General features: G+C 39.6%; 2 protein-coding genes across 2 annotated transcripts in view; one reads left to right on the forward strand and one right to left on the reverse strand.

Annotated features, from left to right (window-relative positions):
- The first annotated feature begins 600 nt into the window (after nucleotides 1-600).
- On the forward strand, nucleotides 601-3,879 carry TMEM252 (transmembrane protein 252). Its single transcript, XM_054517973.1, is given in 3 exon segments — nucleotides 601-1,381; nucleotides 1,384-1,697; nucleotides 3,531-3,879. Coding segments are annotated over 3 exon segments (702 nt in total). The 5' UTR covers nucleotides 601-1,342.
- A 6,193-nt stretch (nucleotides 3,880-10,072) lies between these two features.
- The window catches only part of PGM5 (phosphoglucomutase 5), a 69,781-nt gene continuing 65,737 nt past the window's right edge, over nucleotides 10,073-14,116 (reverse strand). The window contains exon 11 of the mRNA XM_036403834.2: nucleotides 10,073-11,704. Within this exon, the coding sequence (XP_036259727.1) occupies nucleotides 11,615-11,704 (90 nt within the window). The 3' untranslated portion in view covers nucleotides 10,073-11,614. The remainder of the gene's footprint in view (nucleotides 11,705-14,116) is intronic.

The raw sequence follows: 14,116 nt of genomic DNA on the forward strand, positions 1-14,116 counted from the left end.
ATGTAAATTTCTTGCCTTTTGATACAGCTTATTTTAATGTGTTTATGTCACAGTACACTTTTGCAGTTACATTTCTGGAAGGGTAGCTGTTGCTGTTGAGTGGACATCCAGCAGCACTGACTACCATTTCACTGTGCTTCACCTGCCTCTCACGTTCTCAGCTCCACTCACACCTTCCCTGCATGAATTCCTACCCCCAACACATGGCTTTACCCTCCTGGTTTCCAATTTCCTCTGTCACAACTGGGCCACCTCTTTTAAAGACCCTAATTTGGCAAAGCCAGTGTCTAAAATAACATTTTCCCTGACCAACCCCCCACCTTGTCCCTTAGAAACATGCACCTGCCCACAAGCTGAGTGGCAACTCACATTAGTGGGAATCTGCTCCACTTTATGCCTTTTCCATTGAAGCAGGTCTTTTAAGGGAAGTAATCTATTTGTTGTGTCACCAGTTGCTTTTGCAGTTGAATTTTTTGCTGGTTTTTCAACTTGAACCTTACAAACCAGTATAGGAAGGCGTGAGCTGGCTGCTGTAATACCCATCCAATATTAGCTGTGTAAGTTAGGCAGATAGAGAAAGCTGAGAGTGCTCTTCAGACATGGTACCTCCATGTCTAGGAAACCCGCTCAGTAAGAGATGTATTCCCTTCTGCTGCTCCTTCTGGGAGCTCACAGACACCCCTCAAGGCTGCCCTGTGTCCCAGTCTGAGGTGCTGGACTCCTTTATGAGCTGTGTAGGTCATGCAAAGTGCTTCATGACAGCTTCCTAGGCTCTCAGGACTCCATGGCAACACATAGTGCTTAGAGAAGTAAATCCTTTGTTGAACCTAGATTGACACCTGTCAGACACTAATATTCTTTAGTGCTACCTTATCTTGGCAAGTCAGAGAGAAAAGATGAGATGACATCCCCTCTCAGAGAACAGCAGTTTTTTTACCTATGCCCATTCCCCTCCCATGTCAATGTCTGCATTTATATGAGGCATATTTTCCCTCCAAATTTTAATGGGGATTTATGAAGACCATCTTTGCTGGTTGTTGGTTGTTCTTCTATTAAAGTCAAGTAAGTCAAATTTAACAAATACAGGTCCCATTCATAAGCAGTGAAGTGTATAAACCACTGCAAATCACGCAATGAAGGGAGCAGTCCAAGTTTACACTCCAGAGATTACAGCAGCAAAGGGATGGTTCAGGAAGTTTCTGCTTCCTTCCTAAAGTAGGTAGAAGGTTACAAATTAATCTCAAAAGAGTTTATAAGTCTTCAAAGAGTTAATGAGTAGGTTAAAACTCTCTGCTTCTCTTAATTGTCTACAGGGGAGTTGTAGCATATAAAGTACCCATACATGAATATGAGAAGTACAGCAGAGAGAGCCAGCAAACAGGAACAGGAGACAGGAACAAAGTGCTGTGTTTTCTGTGAAGGATGTCTAAAGGTCTTTTTACTTTCATTCGTCTTTTTATGCTTTTACTCAGTTTCTCCACTATTTGCCTGGGAGTACTTTGCATGTCTATGAATTCTTCCATGTGCAGATGTGGGAACAACAAGCTAGTGTTTTATTGCCTGTTAGCTTTGGGGCTCTGTCTCCTTGTTACTGGTATTTTCTGGAGCACTTTCCATGAAGTCCTGAAATACAGGGCTCTTGGCATCTTCATTCGAAATCCCAGCCACAGAGAACCACATGTCTGCACCATAGACAGGTATGTGTTGCAGATTAATTGGGAGGGAGGGATGCTTTTTTTAAACATACTGTGAAAAGAAAGAAGCAATGCAAGGTTTTTACAAAATGCAAATCCTGTAGCCATTTTATTATTTTTCTGTGGAGAGAACTGTAGTCTGAAATTTTATTTGCTATAGAAAGCAGCAATGTGCAAACAGCCATTCATGCAAACAATACCTAAGGTATTCAGGTATACTACCTGAAACAGAGAAAGTTTCAAACTTCCCAAAGCTTCCAAAGCCATGCATGGAGGCAGCAGGTGCAGCTATTCCAAATTCACCAGGAGCATACTGAGTTCCATCTCAGCAGACAATTTAGGATGCTGCTGGGGGATGGGCGCTCTTGTAGAGAGAAGCTGAATTATGCAGGGGGCCTCCGCTCATTCATTTTATGGCTCCTGCTTAAATTGTATTGTCTGATTGTCCCCCCAATTTAAAAACCTCAGGAAATTCAACCAGGCTAAGCACAAGGTTCTGCATCTGGGTTGGTGCAAATTGAAGCACAAACACAAGCTGGGCAGAGATTGGTTTGAGAGCAGTCCTGGGGAGAAGAACCTGGGGGGTTTCATTGATGAAGTAGGTCAATGTGACCCAGCAATGTGCACCTGCAGCCCAGAAAGCCAAATATGTCCTGGGCTGCATCCAAAGAAGTGTAACCAACAGGTTGAGGGAGGGGATTCTACTCCTTGGCTGTGTCTTTGTGAGTCCCCACCTGGAGCATTTCATCCAGATCTGGCATCCTTGGCACAGAAAGGGCATGGACCTGCTATAGTGGGTCCAGAAGAGCACCATGAAGATGATCAGGGGAACGGAACACTTCTCCTGTGATGACAGGCTGAGAGAGCTGGAATTATTCAGCCCCAAGAAGGTTCCAGTGAGTCTACAGCATCCTATGTACATGAAGGGAACTTACAGGAAAGATGGACAGGGACTTCCAAAAAGAACATGTAGTGACAGTAGAAGAGGGAATAGTTTCAAATGGAGAAAGTATATGTTTATATTAGATATTGGGGAAAAAATGCTTTACTGTGAGGGTGGTGAGGCACTGGAGCAGGTTGCTCAGAGAAGCTGTGGCTGCCCCATCCCTGGAAGCACTCAAGGCGAGGCTGGATGGACAATCTGGTCTAGTGGAAGGTGGCCCTGCCCATGGCAGGAACTGGATGATCATTAAGGTCCCTTCCCAAAACATTCTGTGACCCTATAACTTTGTTCTTTACAAAGTCTGATGCTTTGAGAGAGACAGTTTCTTAAACTGCACTAGGCCTGGCAAAACTCTTTAACATGGTCACTGGATACAAATTTCTTTTCCTGGACTGTTGTGGAAACCATACTAGAAACACTGAGAATGGGTGTTCTAAAGGCACTATAAAAGCAACATTCAGTAAATTTTGGTTAGATAAGCAGAAACATACCAAATTTATTTTTAAACTGTGGAAAACAATGGTTATTGCAATAATAAATAACTTTGAACACTGATCTCATTCTTCTTCCAAATTAAACTTTTCTCTCACTTGTTAAAATACTCACAAGCATGAGTGTTTGTATGCCATGGCTGGGAATTTTCACAGGGAAGGCTTGTCATTTTAGAGTGCTGTGTTTCAATAAAACATTTTGTACAAAGGCGAGGCAAATTATACCAGTTATGTCTACATTTTACATTAATGTATTTAATTCTTTAAACACACTTAGATGTCTGTTTACAGTTAAAACCTCATCTAAATTTTGGAAACATAACAGACGAAGCATCTAACCAAGCTCTGTGAGATAAATCACACTTCACCATAATGTGTTTCTTTTTGGCTTGCTTATTTTAGGCCTGACTTCTATCCTCCCTCTTATGAAGACAGCATAGATCCTGAAAAACTGGTCTCCCCACTGTCAGTTGCCTCCACAATAAAGCAGCAAGAATTCATCAATATTCCTCCACCTCCATACAGTGAAAGCAGCGCAGAGTTTGTCAGTGAAACAAATGAGCAGGAACAGCCACCACCATACACATTATGTCTGGAGCAACAGCAAACAGCTGGCCAAGACCCAAACCCCGGAAGGGGGTTAGATTCTCATAGATTCATGCAAGAAATCAGTTGCCAACAGGACACAGATTTCCAGAGGACCTCAGGAAGAGCAACACCTGTCAAAACATGAGAGACTGGCAGCCAGTAAAATCCTGCATCTGCAAAGCTGGGAAAACTGGAAGAAGACTTGTCAGTGATCCCTAATAGTAACACTTCTTCAGGTGAAATTGCACAGAAAAAACATTCATCATTTGTGACTTAGAGTGGAGTTGGAGGGGATATTTAAAAGTGCTCAGTATTTCAAATTAGAATAAATCTCCAGAGAGATAGAAATTCTCAGGCTGTGTCTAATAGAAGTCACCATCTCTGGCAATAGGAGTTTCTTACACTGCAAGATAAATGAAGCATCATGGTGTTATCAATCTTGACTTGTACTTCATAAGGAGTTTCAAAAGAAACTCTCATTTTTGGTTTTGAGACATTAACTGACTTGGGAAACCTATTAACTTAGCTTTTGTTTGAGATTTGCAGATTATTTGTTGCAACTGATTATTTTTGTATTGTATGCCTTTCAAGTTATTTGTTTTATGTGGGGGTAAAAAGAACTGCTATTTTACTAGTGAATTCATTAATAAATTTCATATTTAAAACAAATGCCTTGAATTTGTTTGTATGATACAAGGTGCCTATGATTCAGGATAAGGGCACAATAAAATACATCACCTAGCTGCCAAACAGAGAGCTCTGGTTATGCTTACATGTCCTCAGAGGGAACTATCAATTGCAGGAGGAAAAACCGTCCCTGATTCTTCTGAGCCAATTCTAAGAGCAGTTGCTTCTGTCACAGCTTACTCAAGAGTGTGGGAACTGAAAAAGGGACCCTGTATCCTGTTTCTGGCACAAGTGGCTTCATAATTCCACAACAAACACCAGAAAAAGGACAGGCTTGGACTCATCCTTCTTCTGTTACATGGATCCTTCCTCCCACAAAATCACTGAGGCAAATTTGCATTCAGGCCACTGTCATCTGTAATTCCAGATGGCAAGAAAAATTTCATGAGGGCTCACTCAGATTTGAACTTGTAATATTTATTTTGGATAGAATTTTTCTTTCTGGGTTGGAAGGTTTGGATTGGAGATCATTTAGTTCAGGCCCCTGCAACGAGCAGGTATATCTTCAATTAGATGAGGTTGGTCAGAGCACTGTCCAACCTGACCTTGAATTTTTCCAGGAATGGGACATGAATCACCTCTCTGGGAAACCTGTTCCTGGTTTTGCTACAGACCAGTGAGACAGAAAAGCTATCACACTTTCCAGATGTTCACGTACTGGAAGTCTACAAGTTAAGCATTACAGCTGTACATGTGTGGTAGCCATGGCTAAGGCCAGGGAACTGACAGCTGCATCAGTTTTGTCTTTCAAAGAATTTCATCCTTTATGGGAAGAACACACAGTTCTTCAGTTGTTGTAAGTAAAAAGGAAAGAAGAATAAAAAGGGTTGGACAAGCTACAGAGATGAAAAATCCTTTCAGGACAAGTTGGGGATGAGAAATGTAGAAAAGTACCCAGAGGGAGAAAAAAAGAGTCCCTGAAAGAGACAGAAGATATATTTTTCAAACTGACTGAGAAGCAGCACACCACAGAGAACAATAAAAATCAGAGGAACACAACACATTGTTTCCAAGACAGTTAAAGAGAGGCTGCTTGAGTGACCTTATTACAGCTTTACCTTCTAGCATTACCACATCCATCCTCCAAAATCTCCAGCTTCTTTACTCCAGAGTCCCAGATTCTGAAGGCAGCCAGCATCATGCAAGTATTAGTGCAGGCATCAATCACAGCAGGTAAGACTGATTAACCAGGAGACATCCCACAGCAAAATCCTTGTCCTCTGTATGTTTAGCTTCCCCCCACCCCTGTTGAAATCTAAGTTTTACACTAGGTGATAGTAAAGCAAGACTGAGAGTGGAAAATGGCTGGGACTACAGTTCTGGGTCATACTAAGAGCAAGAATTGCAGGAGTATCACTGAAGTTTGCTCTTGGTTTGCTATTGGAAATGCATTCAGAGCATGTCCACATATATTTATGAACAGCCAGGAAGTTCTTTCCTTTCTCCCAATTCCACAAGAGTCCTGCAGTGCCCCTTTATAGCGCCAGCCCTTTTCAGATGTTGTGAGGTCATAATGGATCCAGAAATGTGAAACTGAGGATTAATGCATCTTCAACCTGCAGTATGCAATAAAATGTTACTGAGATAGCGAGAACATTCATATTAATACCTAATATCTTGATACAACCTGGTTTTAAGTTTCTCTTTTCAGCTAATGATTATGAACTTAATGTAAAATGCCGTGGGCAATGAGCTTAAAAATGTCAATAATCTTAAGGCAGCAAAAGGCTTTAAACACTTTGATTTTGATTGTATTTAATAGCGTGAATTTATCTTTGCCAAGAGTAGCAGCTGGAAATTTTACATTAAAATAAATTTTCTTTGGGCTGAAGGATATGAAGTGGTCAAAGTAAAGCTTCAGAACACAACAGATTCAGTGCATTGACAAACAACTTCCTGACACTGGTGACCGAGAAGCCAATCTTGGCACTGACAACACCAGAAGAAATGTGTGGGCATGTGAAGGTTTTTGCTGCAGGGATCATGAGACATCATGAGACGGAGAATTCAGAAATTTGAGAGGAGGGAGAATAGCAAAGAGTGGAACTGAAGTTTACAGAGCAGACTTTAACATCTTCAGAGTTCCTTGAAGAGTCACATGGGTCGTGGCCCTGAAGAAAAGATGAGTCCAGGACAACTGTTTAATTTTCAAAGATCACCTCCTTTAAGCTCAGGAATCGTTCAATCTGATATGCAGAGTTCAAATAAAGGCAGCAAAAGGCCTACATGGATGGCCAGAGAGCTCCTGGCTAAACTCGGATATAAACAGGAAATGTATGGTAAGTGAAAGCGGGGACAGCTGAATTAGGAGGAATGCAGAGCACTGTACAATCATGCAGGGATGAGATGAGGAAAGCCAAAGCCCACCTGGAGTTGAACGAGGTGATGCTGTGGTTTAAGATCAGCTGGAAATTAAGCTCCAAACATCCACTTCCCTTCCCCTGACCTCCTCCAGTGAGAAAGGGACAAAAAGGGAAAGATTATGGGTTGAGACAACAATTTACTGGAAAAATAGTAAGATAAGGAAACAAACAGCAACAATACTAACAATAGATAAATGAGGGTGATTACACCCCAAAAATGCTTATGGAAGTCCACCTATCCTGTTGTTACCATGGCCTGTGATATGCAGCTTTTCCTGAGACAAAGGAGAAAAATGGCAGGTGTTACTGCATCCCTGGTGGCAACATGGCTTTTCCAGAGACAAAGGAGAAAAGGGTGGACATTACCACAGCCAATGCAGGGTTTTTGTTCCACATCTGAGACAGTGGAAAACAATGACGGACAAATCTCCCAAGCCAGTCTGCATGGCTCCACCCAGACTGCACCACTCTGCTCAGCACTTTGCTTTCACAGGTAAAGAGGGAACAAAAATGTCTGTCCTTCCACTCTGCCTTTTCTTCTACTCAAAGCCATGCCCTACAGCAATGACATGACTAGTATAGAATAAATCACCTGTACACATCCATATGGCTCCAGCCTTCTTGACCTTCCCATACCTCCATCCCAGCAAATGCAAAAATAACTCTGTATGGGCTGAAACTAGAACAGATGGGAAATGTGAAGGGTAATGGGGAAAGTTTCTACATCCATGTGAGTTGGAAGAGGACATAGAAAAGGCTGAGGTGCTCAATGCCTTCTTTGCCTCCATTTTTACTGGTAAAAGCAGTCCAGGAATTTTAGGCCTTTGAGACTACAGGAAAAATACGGAGTAAAGAAGACTTACTTTGGATGGAGCAAGAAAAGGTCAGCAAGTAGTTGAAAAAACAGGACATACACACATCCATGGAATGACTTAGAATGGCAGAGCTGAAGAAGCTAAATCATGCTATTGCAAGCTACCCTCTCTTGCCTTTAAAAGATTGTGAGTGATCAGAAGTGGTCCCTGAGGTAAGAGAGCAAGTATCACTCCTGTCCCTGAAAGAAGGAGGATCCGAGGAGTTATAGGTTGGTCAGCCTCACTTTAGTTCCTGGGGAGGTGATGGAATAGCCAATGCTGGAAACCCTTGCCAAAGCCAAGGACAAGAAAGCATTTAGGATCAGGAAGGATTTACGAAAGGTAGATTGTGCTTAACCAACTTGACGACCTTCTAATTGAACATTAACAAAGGGAAGTCCTGCCCTTGTGGAGGAACCAACCCAGACAGCAATACATGCTGGGGCCAGTGAGCTGGAAAACAGCTACACAGAGAAGGATGGGGGATCATGTGCTTAACAAAAAGTTGTCAACTCACCAGCAACTCACCTGCACAGCAAAGACAGCAATTGACATCCTGAGTTGCACCAGGAAAAACAGCAACAGCAGCAGCAGCAGCTGTAAAAAGGTGTAAGAATCCTTTCCCTCTGCTCAGCACTGGTAGACTTAAGATATATCTGGAGTGCTGGGTCCAGGTCTGAGTTTCCCAACCACAAAACAGACCTGGACATTCCAGAGTAGCTCCAGCAAAGGACCATAAAGGGGACTGGAAATCTTGTCATATGATGATACACTGAGAGCTGAGAGTGTTTGGTCTAGAGAAGAGAAGGCTCTTGAAGCATCTTACTGATTTCTAGAAATACTTGGTGGGAAAAAAAGAAATGTACAGACCTAGGACAAGTGACAGGACAAGAGGCAATGGGCACAAACTGGGTGAGATGAAATTCCATCTGAACACTCCAGAAGGTTTTGCCATTCAGTTTTTGGTTTTGGCCTTTTTTTTTTTTTTTTTTTTTTTTTGCACTATGGGAGCAGTCCTTGGAGATAATTAAAGTCAACTACACATGGTCCTGGGCAGCCTCCTCTACCTGACTCTGCTGTGAGCTGGGACATGGGTGATTTTGGTCCTGATGGCCGCTTCCAGCTTCGAGGATTCCATGATCCTTTGGTTAGGTGAGTAGTATATCACCTTCCAAATTGTCTCTGAACACATAGAAAATATGAGGGTTTAGGAAACAGAATGATCCAAATAAATGTTAGTGCAATCACAGCTGAATAATACAGGAATCTTGCAACTTCCAGACTTGAGGAAGCTGCTCATTAAACAATAGCACAAAAGGGTGTGGGTCTCTCTCTCACAGTGCCTAGACACTGTGATAAGATGAACAGTATAATAATAGTTTTCCTTCTGCTAAATGTATGGTCTGGTTTTAGGAGCTCTGCATCTTTTTGTAAGTTCATATAACTTGCTTTTTTCCACACATTCATCTATCACGTTAATAATTAAAAAACCTCAGGAAATGCAGCACACTCCATGTGGCTACAGTCCTCTCCCACATACTTCAGATATAAAAAGCTGTGCTTGAGCCTTACAAAGTTTTATTCATCTTCTTGCAGAGAAAAGCAGTTAACTGATGGAAAATACTAGTAACATTTTATCAGTATCACCCATCACCATAAAAAAAGGGATGGCAATTTCAGGGTAGGCTACTTCTGCAAGTCTGCTGTTTGACAGCTATTCAAAACCAGACTCAAAACAACCCTTATCTGAAACAGCCCTCTTCTCCATTTCCACACACAGTCACAACTAATGTTTCTCCAGCCCAGGACAAAGTCAATACAGAGATTTTAAAACATGCCCCTTGGTTTATGATGACTGCCTTCATGAAAGTAGACTGCCATCTACTGCAGCTCTAGTGACAGCTTTCTGATAAAAGCACAAGTATGTTTCTTCAGTCTTCATCTATTCTTGAGTCTTCCCACTGCATCCTGAAAGACACATGACTGCAATATATTTTACTTTTCAAACTGTATTCTCATTTCAGAAAAGCCTGGCAAATGGAATACTCTGTAGTATAAACAGCTAGTTCACTACGTGATCAAAAATAATTTCATTGTCAGAGAATGTGTACAAGATTTTAGAAATTTAGTGGACTGACTTTCAGAATGTTCCCTCACACAACCCAGTAATTTGAACTGTCATAATCCAGAATGTGTCTATGCTTGACCATGTGTGATCTACTATTTAAGAGATTATTCTGCATCTAGAAAAGTTGAATTAAAAAATAGACATAAATAAAATTATAAATTAATAAATAAATATAACTATAAATATAAAATACTATATAAACAAGGTTTCTGTGAAGATTGGTGCTCTTACATTATAAAGTAGATGTCCAAACTGTGTGAAAATGTCTTGGTCACGATCATATAAAAGAAAAATATTTGTAAAAAGAACTAAAGTCTTAAAATCTCTTTTGGTTTGTGGGAACATTTAATGGCAAGATAGGACACTAAGTGAGAACATACCTCATTTGTTTAGAACCAATTAAGTAATAATGTAATTGTAATAAAGGCAACTTTATTAGGATGCTTGAAAGTGCAGGTGTCTTGTCCACAATTATGTATTAAGACAGATATACAGCATTACTCTTTATTGTATACTAAGTGTTTAGCCATTTTCTGACAGAAGTGTTCAAAGAAATTTAAACAATTTCCTTTGCTGCAACATTATATTAGTTGTACTAAAATTTGACAACCACAATGAATTGAAATACACTGCAAAGAGGCAAGCTGCACAAAGCCACCTTGACGAATGATACAAGTGATCATACCATTTCCAAGGAAGCAAAGCTCTCAAGCAAATCACATGCATAAAGTGTTTGTGTTCTTTTTCAGAGCACAGTATTGTAGCTAGAACTGCTGTATCATTTCACAGGCAGAAAAATGCTGATGTCCATATCCCCAACAGCCTTCTCAGATCTATGCCGGAAACATCTCTTGCACTCCCCAAATTTTTATTGCATGATCCACTGTTACCAAGAATCTAATAAAAACCATGTCCAGAGGGTGAGTCAGACTAGTATTTCTATTCAATTGATTAGGGTTTAATTCCCTCTCACTCACTTACTTTGTGGTAAGTGGAGCATGAATATTCAGGAGACTTAAAAAAACTTCCGTAACTCCTAAACAATTACTGAACTTGCAGAGATTATCTTTCAAACACAGTAAGCACCAGTATCATCTCCTGACATGAGGAATATTATGGAAGACAGTCAGATTCCATACCCGACATATTGCTGGAAGGACAAAATCAGCTTTGTAGAACAAAGGCCTCCTTCTGGAGGAAAACAACCAAAGAGTCAAAAAATAAGGAAAATCTAAAGGCAGAAGTCACATTGATATGTTTTAAAAGCAGGGGTAAAAAAGTATGGAATAACCCCATCTTTGGGCACAAGTGTAAGTGTGTATACAACACTGCTGTCAGTGTGCATCTGTGAGCAAGAGGAGAGGCCTGAGAGGAGGCATGGAGCCAGGGGAGGAAATACACCCCGTGCAAAGCTTAGTACACAGCCCTATGACTCAGACATGCTCTGTACACCTCTTCAGAAACTTACCAGAATGTGACAAGAATCCCAAACAACACTCACCAAACATATCTTTGCTTTGCAATTCCTCCCTCTCTCCCCCATACTGAAATTTCTCTAACTTTTATCATAGCATTTAAAACCAAGAAGTTGTCATTTTTGGCTACATTACTGACAACATTTGAACATTAAGGCCTCCTTCTATGGTTATACTGTTATCAGAAATTATGATACTGCAGGTAAAACAAGTCAATACACTATTGCATTGGAGATCAATGCAAATGATTACGCTTAATGTTATATTGAATTTTTCTTCCCACCTAACTTTTAAAATCATACAAGGCACAAATGGCTAACAAGTTTTAACAAGGTTCTGTCTCTTCCTTGCTGTTCCTCTTTTGGCCCTGGTTTAACAATCTTCCGTGGCTTCAAGTGATGACAGTGGGTCCCTTTCGTCCTGTCCTCTCATGAATCTGAGATATTTTCAGCGCAATTGCAATAAGAGGACTCAGGACGGCCTAAAGATGAAGAAATACATTGAATTACATAAAGCAGAAATATCAAAAGACATCTTACATTTATAAATCCTTCTTTTAACTGCACAATTATATAATAATAATAGTAAATAAGAATATCAAAAACTGACACAGCTATGGTGTCTATTGCTGTTATACTTGACACAATAGGTATCATGCTTAGCATATGTTTTGTGAAGTGTTACATTGAGTATATCTAAGCTATGCAGAAAAGAGAAACAATAAATATACACTGTACTGATCACTCTCTGTGAAACAGGAAATGTGAAGCTCTTTGAAATCTGCAGTACAAAACAACCCAGAAATAACAGAGGTAGACCAGCTTCCATTCTGATGAAGGGAAATCAAACAGATGATATTTTCTTCTTTGTCTAAATACACTTAATATGTGAAGCTTAGGATCAGAAGGGACTGTAACAACCAACTACCTTAACAGAATTCACAGAAGTGTGTTTTGACTAATACCACACGCAACTTTATTAACAGGATAAATTCCAACAGAACAGCATGAACTTTCAAGTTTCAGGCTACAGACCTCATTAAACAGCCATTTATAGGCTTGAATGGGTGAGTACAGATGACAGCTATGATAATACCACATGAAAATCAAGTAAAACACAATTTTTTAAATCACAATTGGATCTTCTTTTAGTTAGTTAAATGATCCACAAAGATAAAATGGCAGAACTGAGTTTTGTGTGAAAATTTTCTTTTCAGAGACTCATATATTTGGCTACCAAACTAATTCTTTTATCCCTAGAGATTTTCTACAGCTGTCTCTTTCAAATAAACTAATTCCAGCTTCACATACATTAGGTTTGAGAATCAAATGAAACAGAACAGTAATTCTGGAGAGCTGAAATTTACAGATACCTTTTTTTATAAGCCTGTATAATCAATACTTTGAATCTGCTTCAGCCACCTGACAGTTTCTGACAGGATGAGGTGTTTCTTTACTTATGCAAACAGTCAGACAGTTAAATCAAAAAGAGTGAAGAGACTAACTGTGCAAGCAGAGTCATGGAATAACACCATGAATGCCACTGGTGTCAAGTGAGTTTATGATTAAGCTCAGTTATGCACAAGTGTGAGGAGTCTGACATGTTATTGTTAAAAAAGCTCCATATTTGTAGATATCTATCTTCTGAATAATCACTGAACCAGAACACAAGTCTATTAAAGTCAAACATACTTAGAGAAGATTAATATGTAGAGCACAAACTCATATCTGTGAGCAAATGCTGCAAAAGTAAATATTAAAATGTGCCAATTTATAAGGTCTGGATGAGACTAAAGCATTTGAAGTTCTCCAGCACACCCCTAAGAAACCTCTTCCTTATTTAATCTAAAAAGTACAAGAAAAATCAAAAAGCAACTGTCCTGACCCACTTTACTGGATCCTGCTTTTTTAGGCAAGAAATGCACTCTGAATTAAAAAAAAAAATCCACATTCAACATTTTACACAATGCTGGAACAAAACACAGAATCAAATGAGTTTATGTGACACCCATTTACAAAAACAATTGCGCCTGCCAAATGATTCCAATTACTACTAAGTATTCTGCTTGTTGCAATCATGCTTCTCAACAGAGAAAGTCCTTTTTTAATTCTGTCTTTCCACACTTCAATTTAATTTTTATACTTTCTTCATCCAAAATATGTAAAAAAGGCAAAAGTGCATAATGTAGGGAATGGCAAGAACAGGACAGAATAACAAGAAACTAGGACTACATATGCCTTTTAAAAATTCCTTTACATCTGCCATGAATAGTTTATATTTCAGCTGCAAGAGATAAATCTCAGCCAACAATCACTTATCACTAATATTCCTCTAGAAAGACTTCTATATCTCAAGGAGATCTTTTGTAAAAGTATTTTTTATTGGTTCTGTCTACTTGAGAAACTGTAAAACTTTACTATTGACATTTCAACTCTAAGTGACAGTTGAAATTATTCTGGATGTTAAATAGCCCACTTATCTCTTGGCAACTGTTAAGAACATATGGCATGTTACCCTTTAGATAAAATATAAGAATTGAAAATTAACAGAACTGACTTAATCAGAATCTTGCTTTAGTAATCATAGGTAGAAGTTATATCTCTAAAAAAAACAGCTGGGAGGAATGATTACGAGAAAATAAATCAAGCAAGCAGATATCTAACATCAGGCACATACAGATTAAAAGCTTTTTCCTTGGGAATAATCTGTACCAGAGCTGTCAGACACGTATAATTCCTCTTGGCTCGTTAGCAATTTTTCTGTCTGTGATCTTGCAAGAAAATTCCATACAATTTCCTCTCTTCTAATCAAGGTCACAGAAAAGATTTTTCCCAATGATGCATCAGGTTTATCAAAAAGTTAGGAAGGGCTGAAATGTACCTGATTGCATGTT

This window comes from Molothrus ater, chromosome Z (genome assembly GCF_012460135.2).
Source record: "Molothrus ater isolate BHLD 08-10-18 breed brown headed cowbird chromosome Z, BPBGC_Mater_1.1, whole genome shotgun sequence".
In the NCBI taxonomy this organism is placed as follows: Eukaryota; Metazoa; Chordata; class Aves; order Passeriformes; family Icteridae; genus Molothrus; species Molothrus ater.